Raw genomic sequence first — 13,308 nt, 5'->3', positions numbered from 1 at the left:
ATCCAGCGTTTGGGAGGCTGAGACAGGATTGCTGTTTGCCGACAGCCTCAGCTACTACTTAGTGAGGTCCTTTGCAACTCAGTGAGACCCTGTTTCAAAATAAAGAATGAAAAAATAGGGCTGGGGGTGTAGCTCAGAGGTAGAATGGCCCTGGGTTCCATCCCTAGTACCGCAGGGGGGGAAAAATAGTGTTCCTGTTGTAGCTTGGAGGTAGAATGCTCATGGATTCCATCCCCAGTACTGCAAATGAAAATTAATTAATTAATTTAAAAATATAAGGAATAAAAAATAGGGCTGAGAGGCATAGCTTAGAGGTATAATACCCTTGGGTTCAAAGAAAAGAGAGACAGAGACAGACACACTAGAAAGCAGGTTAAGGAGGTGGTGTCTTCTTACTACCCTAGCTCACTTTAGCCCTCTCCTCTAGATCCTGAAGCAGAACAACACTCGACTTGAGAGCCGGACTCAGTTGGTCACCATGTGCCACATGGGTCCCAAAGTCTTCATGAATTGTGCTGGCTTCCTCAAGATTGACACGGCCTCCTTGGGGGACAGGTGATGCACTCTGCCTAGATGGGCTAGGAGGAACTCTCTTTGGGCTTTGACTTGGGGTTTCAAGGGATTGGGGTTGCCAGAGGGCCCTAAGACATCGAAATTAAGAGATATTTTAAAGAAAAGATAAGGAATCTTTATTCAGTCAAGAGCCCCTGACCTATGGAAAAGATCAGTTCATTTATGTGAGGCTTATTTCTTGTGAGAGAAACATAAAAGGACCAACTTAATTTATAAAGTAGAAGCAGAAAACAAAAGATTGTATTCAGTGAACACAAACTTGTTTTGTTACTATGGTTTGATACAGCCAGGTCGAGGTGGGAATAGCAGGGGTGATGGAAGGAGTGTGGGTATGAACAAATATGGAAGGGGGAGAGAGATTTGTTATGTTGTAAGATGATGTTATTGAGAGAAAGTTCTATTCACTTGGACTTTGGACTTCACTATTGACCTCTTCCTCTCCAGAAGTTACCAACTCAGTCTTTGGAGGATCTTTTCCACGGGCACATAGCTCCTCATTCAGTAATGGAAGTCAGTGGGGAAATAGGCTTCAAGTTCTAAAACTTCATTTTCCACTCAGCTTTGCTGTAACACTCCACGAATAACATAGGTCCATGTGAGTGCACGGGCAAGACCAGCCTGGGAAGGCTTTATGGGGGAAAATAGCTGTCAGCAAATTCTCAGAGGTCTTTTTCCCCCCCTTTCGTTTTATCTTATAAGATTTATATAAGTTCATTATATAAAATTCAACATGTAGGAATGTTATGCAGAAAGTGGAAGTCCCCCATAATTCCACTCCCCAGAGATAACTACCATAACAATTTTTATGTATACAATAGTTTTTCTAAATTTTATTTTTGCTATGCATTTACTAACTACCCATTTACTACAAAAATGGGATCATATAGTTCATAGTGTTTTGCAGTGCATTTTTCACTTATCTATATATTGTGGCCATCGTCCCATGTCAGCACACATAGATCTATCTCATCCTTTAATGGCTATATAGTTTTCCATTATATGGAGGTGCCCTGGTTTATTTACCAGTACCCCATTGGTGAACATTTAGGTTGTTACTAGCAGCTTCTTGTTCTATATCCTGCTTCTTTTCTGTCTTTCCTCCAGCACTGACTCATACATTGAAGTTCTTGATGGTTCTCGTGTCCACCCTGAGACCTATGAGTGGGCCAGGAAGATGGCAGTAGATGCCCTAGAATATGATGAGTCAGCTGAGGATGCTAATCCTGCAGGGGCCCTAGAAGAAATCCTGGAAAACCCAGAGCGACTCAAGGACCTCGACCTTGATGCGTTTGCAGAAGAACTGGAGAGGCAGGTAGGTGACAGTGTATAAAAGCATGGCACAAAAACTGGAGGCTTGGGCAGCAAGTGTCCAGAGAAACCCTCATGTATTAGGATGGCACACTTTATCCTCTCTTCTCCCACCTATGCCCTGAAACTGGGTTTCTCAGTGAAATTTTTAGGCTGCTTATTAAGGAGCTAGGGAAGTCTTAGGTACCATGATCATAATTGTTAATGGCAGGAGGGAGTTTGGAGGGTGTCATTACTAGAGTTTCCTTTTAAACCTTAACTCCTTTCCAACAGTGTAACTTTGCATGTATCTGTTTTACACATGGAGTTTCATGAGGCATTTTTATTAGTCAGGCACAGTGGTGCATGCTTATAGTCCCAACTGCTCAGGAGGATGAGGCTGAAGGATTGCATGTTCAAGACTAGCCTTGGCAACTTAGGAAGACCCTGTCTCAATATTTAAAAGAGGAGCCAAGCCGGGCGTGGTGGCGCACGCTTGTAATCCCCGCGCGGGAGGCAGAAACAGGATTGCGCAGGTTCAAAGCCAGACGCATGCGCTGGCTTTAGGAGACCCTGTTTCCAAATAAAAATGTAAAAATAGGTCTGGGACTGTAGCCCAGAGGTAGAAGGGCTTCCAGGAACCCCAGTACCACCAAAAATAAATAAATAAATAAATAAATAAATAAATAAATAAATAAATAAGGAGCCAGGCCTGGTAGTACACACCTATAATTCCAATACTTGGAAGGCTTTGACTGAGACAAGAAGATCTCAGGTTCAAGGGTAGCCTCAGCAACATAGCAAGACACTCAGCAATGTAGTGAGACCTTGTTTCAACACAAAAAATAAAAAGGGCTGGGGATGTAAGTTGGAGGTACAATTCCCCTGGGTTCCATCCCCAGTACCACAAAATTAATAATAAAAAGCCAGGTGCACCAGGCATGGTGGTGCTAGCCTATAAGCCCAGTACTTGGAAGGCTGAAACTGGAGGATCATGGGTTCGAGGTCAACCTCAGCAAGTAGTGAGACTCATTACCCTAGTGCGGCCCTGTTTCAAGGTAAAAATAAGATGGTGCTGGGTGTATAGCCTACAGAGGTAGAGTGCCCCTGGGCCTAATCCCTAGTACAACCCCCCCCCCCCAAAAAAAAAAAAATAAGGCAGGTGCAGTGGTACACACCTCTACTCCAAACTATTTTAGAGGCTCAGACAAGAGGATTGCAAGTTCAAGACCTGCCATGGCAACTCAGTGAGACTGTCTTAAAAAAATTAATTAGGGTCTAGAGATGTAGCTCAGTATTAGAGCACCCTTGGTTCAACCTCCAGTACCACACAACTTAAAAAAGCTTTAGAATTTTTTTTTTGTGTGTGTGTGTGGGGGGGGGGTACTGGGAATTGAACTCAAAGGCATTCTACCTCCAAGCTACATTCCAGCCCTTTTTATTTTTATTATTTGGAAACAGGGTTTCACTAAGTTGCTGACAGCCTCACTAAATTGCTGAAAGGTGGCTACAAATCTGCAATTCTCCTACTAGCCTCCCAAGTACTGGGATTACAAAAGTATACCACCATGCCTGGTTCAAAAAACTTCTTCAGTAAGCTGGGCACAGCAGCATATTCCTATAATCCCAACTACTCAGGAGCCTATGGCAGGAGGATCTTAGTTTAAAGGCTAGCCTGGGCAGCATAGTGAGACCCTATCAAAATAAAAAGAAAGGAAACCTTCTGTAATATGCACTGAAGGGGACAGAGAAAGTGGTTTGCTGGTAGCGACTGGTAGAATTTTAGTGAAATTCCTCATGGCTGGGGTAGGGAACATGTGCAAGGCTTTTCCTGATGCTCTTCTCCCCTAGGGCTATGGTGACAAACATATCACACTGTATGACATCCGGGCAGAGCTGAGCTGTAGATACAAGGACCTCAGGACAGCCTACCGCTCTCCCAACACAGAAGAGATCTTCAATATGCTAACCAAAGAAACACCAGAGACCTTCTACATTGGTAAGTTGATGGGCCATATTTCTAGTTGGAAGAGAATATACTGAGGAATAGTAGAACATTTACTGTATTTATAGTAGAATGAAGCAGGTTTGTACTATACATGGGGAAAACCAGGGAAGCTTTTAAAAAACAACCTGAACATGTGGCACATGTTTGTAATCCCAGTACTTGGGAGCCTGAGACAGGAGGATAACAGGTTCACAGCAAACCTCAGCTACTTAGGCCCTTCACAACTTAATGAGACCCTGTTTCAAAATAAAGAATGAAAGCCAGGCGTGGTGGCACTCGCTTTTAATTCCAGCATTTGGGAGACTGAGACAGGAGGATTGCGGTTCACAGACACCCTCAGCTACTTAGCGAGGCCCTTTACAACCCAGTCACAGTTATCAAGACTCTGCTTTCAAACTTAAGTTTAAAAAAGTAGGGCTGGTGATGTAGTTCAATGGTTACTCCTGGGTTCAATCACCAGTAATCACAAAAAAGGAAAAAAATGAAAGAATGTTGGCCCTAGACAAAGTCATAATAGAGATCAATGTGAGGTTATACTTCTAACCTACTTTGGAGTCTTCATGAAGTCACTCTAATGGGTCCCCTTTTTGTCCCTACCAGAGGAAGGTTTTCCTTTTCAAGGATAAGAAGGAATTCAATTATTATATATATGTGTGTGTAAGACAAATGTTCTGGCACTGAAGGTGGGTGGGAATGAATCACCTCTCCTGTTCTCTCAGCCTGTTCCTTTTCTCTCCTTTCCCTCCAGGAAAGCTCATCATCTGCAATGTGACTGGCATTGCTCATAGGCGTCCACAGGGTGAGAGCTATGACCAGGCGATCCGCAATGATGAGACAGGACTGTGGCAGTGCCCCTTTTGTCAACAGGACAATTTCCCTGAACTAAGTGAGGTATGAAGTGCAGTGTTATCAGATTTCTTTGATTGGATGGCCTGGTGACCTAAAAGTGAATCAGAAATTGTATTTAATATCATGCCCTTAGACAGGCATGGTGGGGTGGCGCACGCTTTTAATCCCAGCATTCGGGAGGCTGAGACTTGTAGGATCGCGGTTCACGAACAGCCTCAGCTACTTAGTGAAGCCCTCTGCAACTCAGTGAGACCTGGTTTCAAAATAAAGAATAAAAAATAGGGCAGGGGGTGTAGCTCGGAGGTCAAATGGCCCTGGGTTCCATCTCCAGACCCACACACACAAAAAAATCATGCCCTTAACAAACAACTACACAAGGAAGAGACGAGTACAAGACATATGGGTAAGCCGGGCATAGTGGCGCACGCTTGTAATCCCAGCATTTGGGAGACTGAGACAGGAGGATTACTGTTTGCAGACAGCCTTGGCTACTTAGGCCCTTAGCAACGCAATGAGACCCTGTTTCAAGATGAAGAATGAAAAAGCCGGGTGTGATGGCGCATGCTTGCAATCCTAATACATGGGAGGCTGAGACAGTAAGATTGTGCAGGTTCGTAGCCAGCCTCAGTTACTTAGTGAGGCTCTCAGCAACTTAGTGAGACCTTGTTTCCAAATAAAATAGAAAATAGGTTTGGGAGTGTCGCCCGAAGGTAGAAAGCCTCTGGGTTCTATCCCCAACACTACAAAAAGAAAGGAAGAGAGGGAGGGAGGGAGGGAAGGAAGGAAGGAAGGAAGGAAGGAAGGAAGGAAGGAAGGAAGGAAGGAAGGAAGGAAGGAAAAATAAGGCTGGGGTGTCGCTCAGAGGTAGAATGCCCCTGGGTTCCATCCCCAGTACTAAAAATAAAAATAAAAGACATACGGGTGTTTTGGTTTCTTTTTTGTTTGTTTTAGTTTTGGTTTTTCTTTTGCGGGCCTGGGCATTTGTCCTCTGAGCTACACCCCCTGCTCTATTTTTTATTCTTTATTTTAAAATAGAGTCTCACCAAGTTACAAGGGCCTAAGTAGCCGAGGCTGTCTGTGAACCACAGTCCTCCTGTCTCAGCCTCCCAAATGCTGGGATTACAAGAGTGCGCCACCTCGCCTGGCTGACATATGGGTATTTAACTTAATTCCCTCCATACGTTCCTGAAAAGTTGTTGATCTGTGTGTTTTCCTTTATTCTGGTTCACTCACCCTGTGCTGAATTTTTATTCCATTCTCTGGATAGCTCCACCAGGTTAGGGAAGTGAGGGCATGCATTAATCTACAGTGTTCCTGTACATGCTTTATCTGTAGAAGCCAGACACAGTGGAACATGATTATAATCCCAGCAACTCAGGAGGCCAAGGCAGGAAATCTCAAGTTCAGGGCAGCCTGGGCAGCTTAGTGAAACCCTGTCTTTATATTATTTTTAGGTTGCCTTGGTTGTATATATTCTTAACACTTTTAATTTTTTTCCCCATATTATTCTGGAAATACTGTGCCTTTTTCATGGTCAGAAGTCATTAAACCCACCTAAAAACTTTTTCTGGGCCTTTACATAGTATTAGGCAGACTGCTAAAGAGCTAGTTTCTTAGTTACCCAGCAGAAAAAGCTGATGTGATTTGTTCAGGATCTAAGACAGCCAAGTGAGCTGGGCATGGTGGCACATACCTGTAATACTTGTATTTGGGAGGCTGAGACAGGAAGACCATAGTTTCTAGGACAGCCCTCAGCAAGTGAGACTCTCATCAGCTTATCGAGATATGTTTCAGTATAAAAACAAACTAGAGCTGGGGGTGTAGCTCAAAGGTAAAATTTCCTGGGGTTCAATACACACACACACACACACACACACACACACACACACACACACACACACACACGGGCCAATTGATGCTTCATTCACTAGTGAGAAGGTTGACAGTTACTTTCAGTTCTCACTAGGACAGAACAAAGTGGAAGTGACCTCTGCTAGAGGGTGTAGGTTGATAAGCATAAATGAGTCATCTGATGGCCCATGGTGTCAGCATCACCTGTGAGTCAAGGCATGCTTTAGATGTTCAGATTCACTCTTAGAGGGTGGCTAAGTCATGTTTTTAGACCAGTGCCAAATGTAAATAGTAATATAAATTACAGCACTCCTGGCTGCTCTTTTCCAAATATATAATCTCAGAACATTAATGACCATCCTCCTCTCTTCCTGTCCCCTTCAGGTCTGGAACCACTTTGACAGTGGTTCATGTCCAGGCCAGGCCATCGGTGTCAAAACGCGGCTAGACAACGGTGTCACCGGCTTCATCCCCACTAAATTCCTCAGTGACAAAGTGGTAAAGCGTCCTGAGGAGCGAGTAAAGGTAGCTATATGGTTGGCTTAAAGGGTGTAGGGCAGTTGGTGGCTGCTGGTGGAGAGTCAGGGAGAATTTTATTACTAGCTGGGAGAAGGCAGGGTGAGAAGCGTCTGAATGAGTAGCAGCTTTTGTGTGCTGCCTTTGTAAGTTTCTGGCAGTTGCCAGCTCTGTGGGAGAGAGCTCTCTTCCTGTATGAGAAGCAGTGGGTTAAACAGAGGGCAGGAGGCAGGGCTCAGCACCACATGCTGCAAAGCAGAAAAGCTCTGCATGTTCTCCCCCTGCTCGTAGAGATGAAAAAGAGTGTGCCCTAACTCTGGTGCACCACTGGGCTTCTACAGCAAAGCCAGACAACACAGGAGCCTTCAAAATGTCTCTGCCATAGAGCATTGGAAGTAAAACTCTAAGCTCCCTTTCTTCTTAGTATTCCCCTGCCATGGCTGCCATTTACTGTGCACCCACTGAAACAGCACTCAGTCTTGAAGTGCATGGTATCTCCATTCCTACAGCCTGATGGCAAAGGAAATACTCTCTTTTCAGAGAAACTCAAGTATTTTTTCAGGATCACTTAGTCAGTGATATGGCTGGGACCAGATCTGCCATATTTCTGGTTCTGTTAATAACTCAGAAGGGCTGGGAAGAGATATTCCTAATAGTGAATCCAGGGAGATTTTCAGCACAAGGGGAGTCAGCCATACAATGTCTTCTTTGTGCCACTAATTAGACAGAAGAGCTTGAGTTAAAGTACAGAAAACTGCTGGGTTTTTATCACTCCCCCTTCAAAAAGACTCTGGAAGCAATAACCAGGCAACTTTATGGGAGAAGAGAAGAATGCCAGTGACAGGGTTGGTCCCAGGAGGCTCCACTTGGGTTTCCGGCCCAGAGTGGCAACGTGAATGCAGGGTGCATGCAGCCTATTGTTTACACACCAGACATCCTGGACTCCTATTCAGTAGCTGACTGAATTTGAGCAGGTCCTACCTTTCTGCCTGGACTTTGCTTTTCTCGTATGTGAAATAGGGCATCGGGCTAGATAATCTTTGTCCCTTCCAGCTTACATGTTCTGTGGATCTAGGTGGGAATGACCGTTCACTGCCGCATCATGAAGATTGACATCGAGAAGTTCAGTGCGGACCTGACATGCCGGACCTCAGACCTCATGGACAGGAACAACGAATGGAAACTGCCCAAGGACACCTATTATGACTTTGACGCTGAAGCTGCAGACCACAAGCAAGAGGAGGACATGAAACGCAAGCAGCAGCGGACCAGTGAGTGTACCTGCCACTGTGTCTGTACACCTTGAATCTGGGCAGCTTTGCCACTACTGGACTCGGGCCATAGGGTTCAGGTGCATTGGTCTCCCAACGGGAGCAGGTGCTCAGCTTTGAGGTACCAAGAGTCAGAGGTGTCACGAAAGGGCGTCCTGAGCAGGCATGGGGGCACACGCTTGTAATCCCAGCATTTGGGAGGCTGAGACAGGAACTCCTGATCATGATTCGCAGACAGCCTCAGCTACTTAGGCCCTTTGCAACTCAGTGAGACCCTGTTTTAGAATAAAGAATAGGGCTGGGGATGTAGCTCGGAGGTAGAATGCCCCTAGGTTCCATCCCTAATACCGCAAAAATCAAAAACCAACTGGGGTCTCAGTGTGGTGGCACATGCCTGTAATCCTAGCAATTAGGAGGCTGCGACAGGAGGATTGAGACCAGTGGAGACCTGTAGCAACTTAATGAGAAAAAAGAAAAGAACTTGGGATGTAGCTCAGTGGTAGAGCCACCCCAGGTTCAATCCCCAGTACTGCAAAAAGAGAAAGAGAAATCACACTTGAGGAAATCATGGGTAGGACCCTTTCAGTTCATGTTTTGTTTGCTAAGGTGTTGTGACTCTCAAAGCCTCATTGTCTCGGCATTCTAGGAGGCTTAGCTAACATTTCATTCACATCAGAAAGTCTAGATCCAGAAAGGGTGAAAAAGTCTCAGAGTCCTATATTGGGTCAGAAACTAAGCCCTGGTCTGTCACATTGCTGTTGGCTCTTAGTCCCATCACCTGGTCTCTACTTTTTTCCTCTTCAGCATACATCAAGCGAGTGATTGCACACCCATCCTTCCACAATATCAATTTCAAACAAGCAGAAAAGATGATGGAGACCATGGACCAAGGCGATGTGATCATCCGACCAAGCAGCAAAGGCGAGAACCACCTAACAGTGACCTGGAAAGTCAGTGACGGCATTTACCAACATGTGGACGTGCGGGAGGAGGGCAAGGAAAACGCCTTCAGCTTGGGGGCCACTCTGTGGATCAACAGTGAGGTGAGCGCCAACTCTTCCCACCTGCCAGCCCCATTCTTGGTTGTGGAAACAGGCCCTTCACCTGACATTGGCTTGGATGCATCGTATCATACATGTTGTGATACTGTGATCAACAAAACAGGATTTGACTTGTACAGTGCGTCTTATCATTATTATTATTTTTGTGTGTGTGTGGTACTGGGGGTGGAACCCCAGGGCTTTTCTAACGCCAGGCTGTACTTCCAGACCTATTTTCATCTATTTTTTATCTATCTATTTATTTTTTTGCGGGTCTGGAGATATAACCCAGGGGCATTTGTCCTCCAAGCTATATCCCCTCCCTATTTTTTTATTCCTCTTTTTTTTTTTTTTTTTTTTTGGTGGTACTGGGATTCCTGGAAGCCCTTCTACCTCCGGGCTACACTCCCAGACCTATTTTTATATTTTTTATTTGGAAACAGGGTCTCTTAAGCCAGAGAGGCTGACTACAAACCTGTGCGATCCTCCTGTCTCTACCTCCCAAGCATGGGGATTACAAGTGTGCGCCACCACGCCCGACTATTCTTTATTTTGAAACGGGTCTCACTAAGTTGCGGAGAGCCTCACTAAGTAGCTGAGGCTTTCTGAGAACCGTGATCCTCCTGTCTCAGCCTCCCAAGTGCTGGGATTACAAGTGTGCGCCACCATGCCCGGCTATAGTGGGTCTTTTGTTGTTTTGTGTGTGTGTGTGTGTGTGTGTGTGTGTGTGTGTGTGTGTGTGTGTGTGTGTTATGTTCTTACTAGGAAGTGAACCCAGCGGCATTCTATTTTTTTATTTTTATTTTGAAATAGGGTCTCACTAGGTTGATGATAGTCTAAATAATCCTAGAACCTATGATCTTCCTGCCTAACCTCCGAAGTACTGGAATTACAGGCTTCTACCACTGTACCCAACCATTTTTTGGTTTTGTATGTTTTGCCCCCCTCCCTCCCTCCCTCCCTCCCTCTCTCTCTCTCTCTCTCTCTCTCTCTCTCTTTCTGTGTGTGTGTGTGTGTGTGTGTGTGTGTGTGTGTGTGTGTGTGTGTGGGGATGCTGTGGTGTGTTTGTTTTACTGGAGATTGAACCCATGGGCATTCTACGACTCTGAGCTACATTCTCATTCTCAGCCCTATTTTTTATTTTGAAACTGGGTCTAAGTTGTAGAGAGCCTCACTAAGTTACTGAGGCTGGCCACGAACCTGCAGTTCTCCTATCTCAAGTACTAGAGTATAAGCATGTGCTTTCATGCCCAACTCCCAAATTTTATTACTTTTTAAAAATTTATCTATTTATTTATTTATTTATTTATTTAGTGTGTGTGTGTGTGTGTGTGTGTGTGTGTGTGTGTGTGTGTGTGTGTGTTATTGGGAATTAAACCCCGGGCAAGCCAGGCGGTGGTGGTGCATGCTTATAATCCCAGCACCTGGGAGGCTGAGACAGGAGGATCGCACAGGTTCAAAGCCAGCCTTAGCTACTTAGTGAGGCTCTCAGTAACTTAGTGGGACCCTGTTTCCAAGGAAGGAAAGAAGGAGGGAGGAAGATAAAAAGAAAGAAAATAGGGCTGGGGGGTGTAGCTTGGAAATAGAATGCCCCTAGGGTTCCATCCCCAGTACCACAAATAAAATAAAATAGACTACCATTGGAGAGCCAGTGAGCAAAAGAAGAAAGCATGTTCCAGTAAAGAAAAATCCGGTGAAGTTCTCTGTTGTTCTCAGGACTTACAGGACTGTGTGCGCCATAAACCAGTATCTGGGCATTACTCAAACCTGCAGATAAATTGCGTATATCTTGTAGTGGAGCGACAATTGAGCAGGACGAGGAAGCCCACTCCCTGCCATGGTTTCTCTTCAGAGTGGATTTGAGGAAGGGCCAGGAGTCTCAGCTCTGGGTGTGACATGTGGGTCCTTTACTTTCTCCCACAGGAATTTGAAGACTTGGATGAGATCGTTGCCCGCTATGTCCAGCCTATGGCATCCTTTGCCCGGGACCTTCTGAACCACAAGTATTATCAGGACTGTAGCGGTGGGGACCGAAAGGTGAGCCCAGGGCCTCTGAGAGATGACACCTTTTGGTCTCTTAAGGATGTGCGCTTTCCCTTCAGTGTAGGGGATGCCCAGGTGGTGAAGGAAGTGTACGTGTGTATGCACCAGACATTGTATGCCAAGCATGCTGCTATCCCAACCTCTCACCCTCATTCTACCCCCAGAAATTAGAGGAGCTGCTCATCAAAACTAAGAAGGAGAAGCCCACCTTCATCCCTTATTTCATCTGTGCCTGCAAGGAACTGCCCGGCAAGTTCCTCTTGGGATACCAGCCCCGGGGTAAACCCAGGTGAGCACTGGTGCTGAGAAGGTGCTGCCACTGGGGTCCACAGACTAGAAGGGAGCTGTGCCACTCTGGTTCTGCCTAAATGCCTTTCTCTTTTTTATCTATTCAGAGCAGAGGTGGAGGTTGGAGGTGGGGAAAGAGATGATAATTTAAAAGATTCATCTAAGAAAAGCACTTTCATCAGCGCTAAAAAAGGACCTCCCAGCCAGGTGTGGTGGCACACATTGTAATCTCAGTACTTGGGAGGCTGAGACAGGATGATCGCAGGTTCTTGGACAGTCTCATTACTTAGTAAGTCCCTCCACAACTTAGTGAGACCCTGTTCCATATTGAATAAAACGGGCTGGGGGTGTAGCTCGGAGGTAGAATAATGCCCCCTGAGTTCAGTCCCCAGTACTGCAAAAAAAAAAAAAAAAAAAAAAAAGCTCCCTTCCCCTCACTTCCCTGCCAAGGAGTGATGGACGTCACTCCCTGAATTGATTGGCAAGACCATGGCGCTACACTGCTCTCTCCTCTCCACTCCCTGCTTTGCCCTCCCCAGGGCCCTCAGTGCAGAGCAATTCACTGATGCTGCAATATCCTGGTTGGTTCTTGTGCCCACACTGAGGGGGGTGGGTGGAGCATCTTTCTGTCTTCTACTCCTTTCCCTTCTGTGTGTGACTGGCAGGCCACTCTTCCCAAACCATTCCTTTACCTGCACCCCTCTATTGTGCCCTAAAGCTGGAAGAGAGCAGATTTTCTTAGGCTCCTGTTTTCTTTTTTGTTGTTGTTGTTTTTTAATGTATTGGAGATTGAACCCAGGAGCATTCTATCTCTTAGCTACACTCCCAGCTCTTAATTTTCATTTTGAAACAGGGTCTCACTAAGTTGCTGAGGTGGCCTCACACCTGCAGTCCTCCTGTCTCATCCTCCCAGGCCTCTGTATTGTAGGGCTCTGCCCCACTCCCAGCTCCTTTTGTGTGCACACATCGGTGATTACACCAGCCTTCTCTGCATAGGTCCCACCCCCATCCTCCTCTTAGCCATTGGCCAAGGGAAATACAATTCTGCTCTTATCCCTGTACATTTGGCCACATGTCATTCACAGCTTAGACTATTAGTGGGGTTCAGTGGCCAAATGACAAGAGCACTAGATTCTGAGCCCTGTGTGTATCTGGAATATTATGTTCCTTTCTGAGAAGCCTTTTCCAACTCATCAACATGCTTCTAGAAGATGGCAGCCAGGGCTGTGTGGGGGCTGGCAACTGTCCCAATGAGGAACAATCGAGGACTGTAACCCGGAGCAGAGTCAGCCTGGCTGCTTCTGGTGGAAGGAGCACAGACTCCTTATATGGCAGAATTCACACTTAGGAAAGATTTGAGAAACAGGTTTCAACTGATGATGTGTGAGAACTTTGCCAGCGTTTGCGATGTCTGTTGGCCGTTGGTAGCTCTGCTTGGTTGAGTGCACCATTAGGTATTGTGGTAAGTGCTCTGTGTGCTCTCCCTCAAACCTCAACCACCTGCAGATTTAAGCGACGTTATTCTCATCTTACAAATGAAGTCGAAACTAGTTCAGTGGTTTGGTGCATTATCACATAGGTG

At 45.7% G+C, this 13,308-nt stretch overlaps 1 protein-coding gene across 1 annotated transcript in view; it reads left to right on the top strand.

The window, feature by feature from the left end:
* The window catches only part of SUPT6H (SPT6 homolog, histone chaperone and transcription elongation factor), a gene marked incomplete at both ends in the record, with an annotated part of 37,189 nt that overhangs the window by 21,239 nt on the left and 2,642 nt on the right, over positions 1 to 13,308 (top strand). The window contains 9 exons of the mRNA XM_080712592.1: positions 428 to 555; positions 1,678 to 1,885; positions 3,712 to 3,859; positions 4,617 to 4,759; positions 6,953 to 7,093; positions 8,160 to 8,355; positions 9,160 to 9,398; positions 11,319 to 11,432; positions 11,603 to 11,727. Coding sequence (XP_080568718.1) covers positions 428 to 555; positions 1,678 to 1,885; positions 3,712 to 3,859; positions 4,617 to 4,759; positions 6,953 to 7,093; positions 8,160 to 8,355; positions 9,160 to 9,398; positions 11,319 to 11,432; positions 11,603 to 11,727 — 1,442 coding nt within the window. The remainder of the gene's footprint in view (positions 1 to 427; positions 556 to 1,677; positions 1,886 to 3,711; positions 3,860 to 4,616; positions 4,760 to 6,952; positions 7,094 to 8,159; positions 8,356 to 9,159; positions 9,399 to 11,318; positions 11,433 to 11,602; positions 11,728 to 13,308) is intronic.

The sequence above is a fragment of the Muscardinus avellanarius genome, assembly GCF_963383645.1.
Source record: "Muscardinus avellanarius genome assembly, chromosome: 16".
In the NCBI taxonomy this organism is placed as follows: Eukaryota; Metazoa; Chordata; class Mammalia; order Rodentia; family Gliridae; genus Muscardinus; species Muscardinus avellanarius.
Note: the sequence above shows the minus strand (reverse complement) of the source record. Positions and strands in the feature narration are given on the sequence as shown.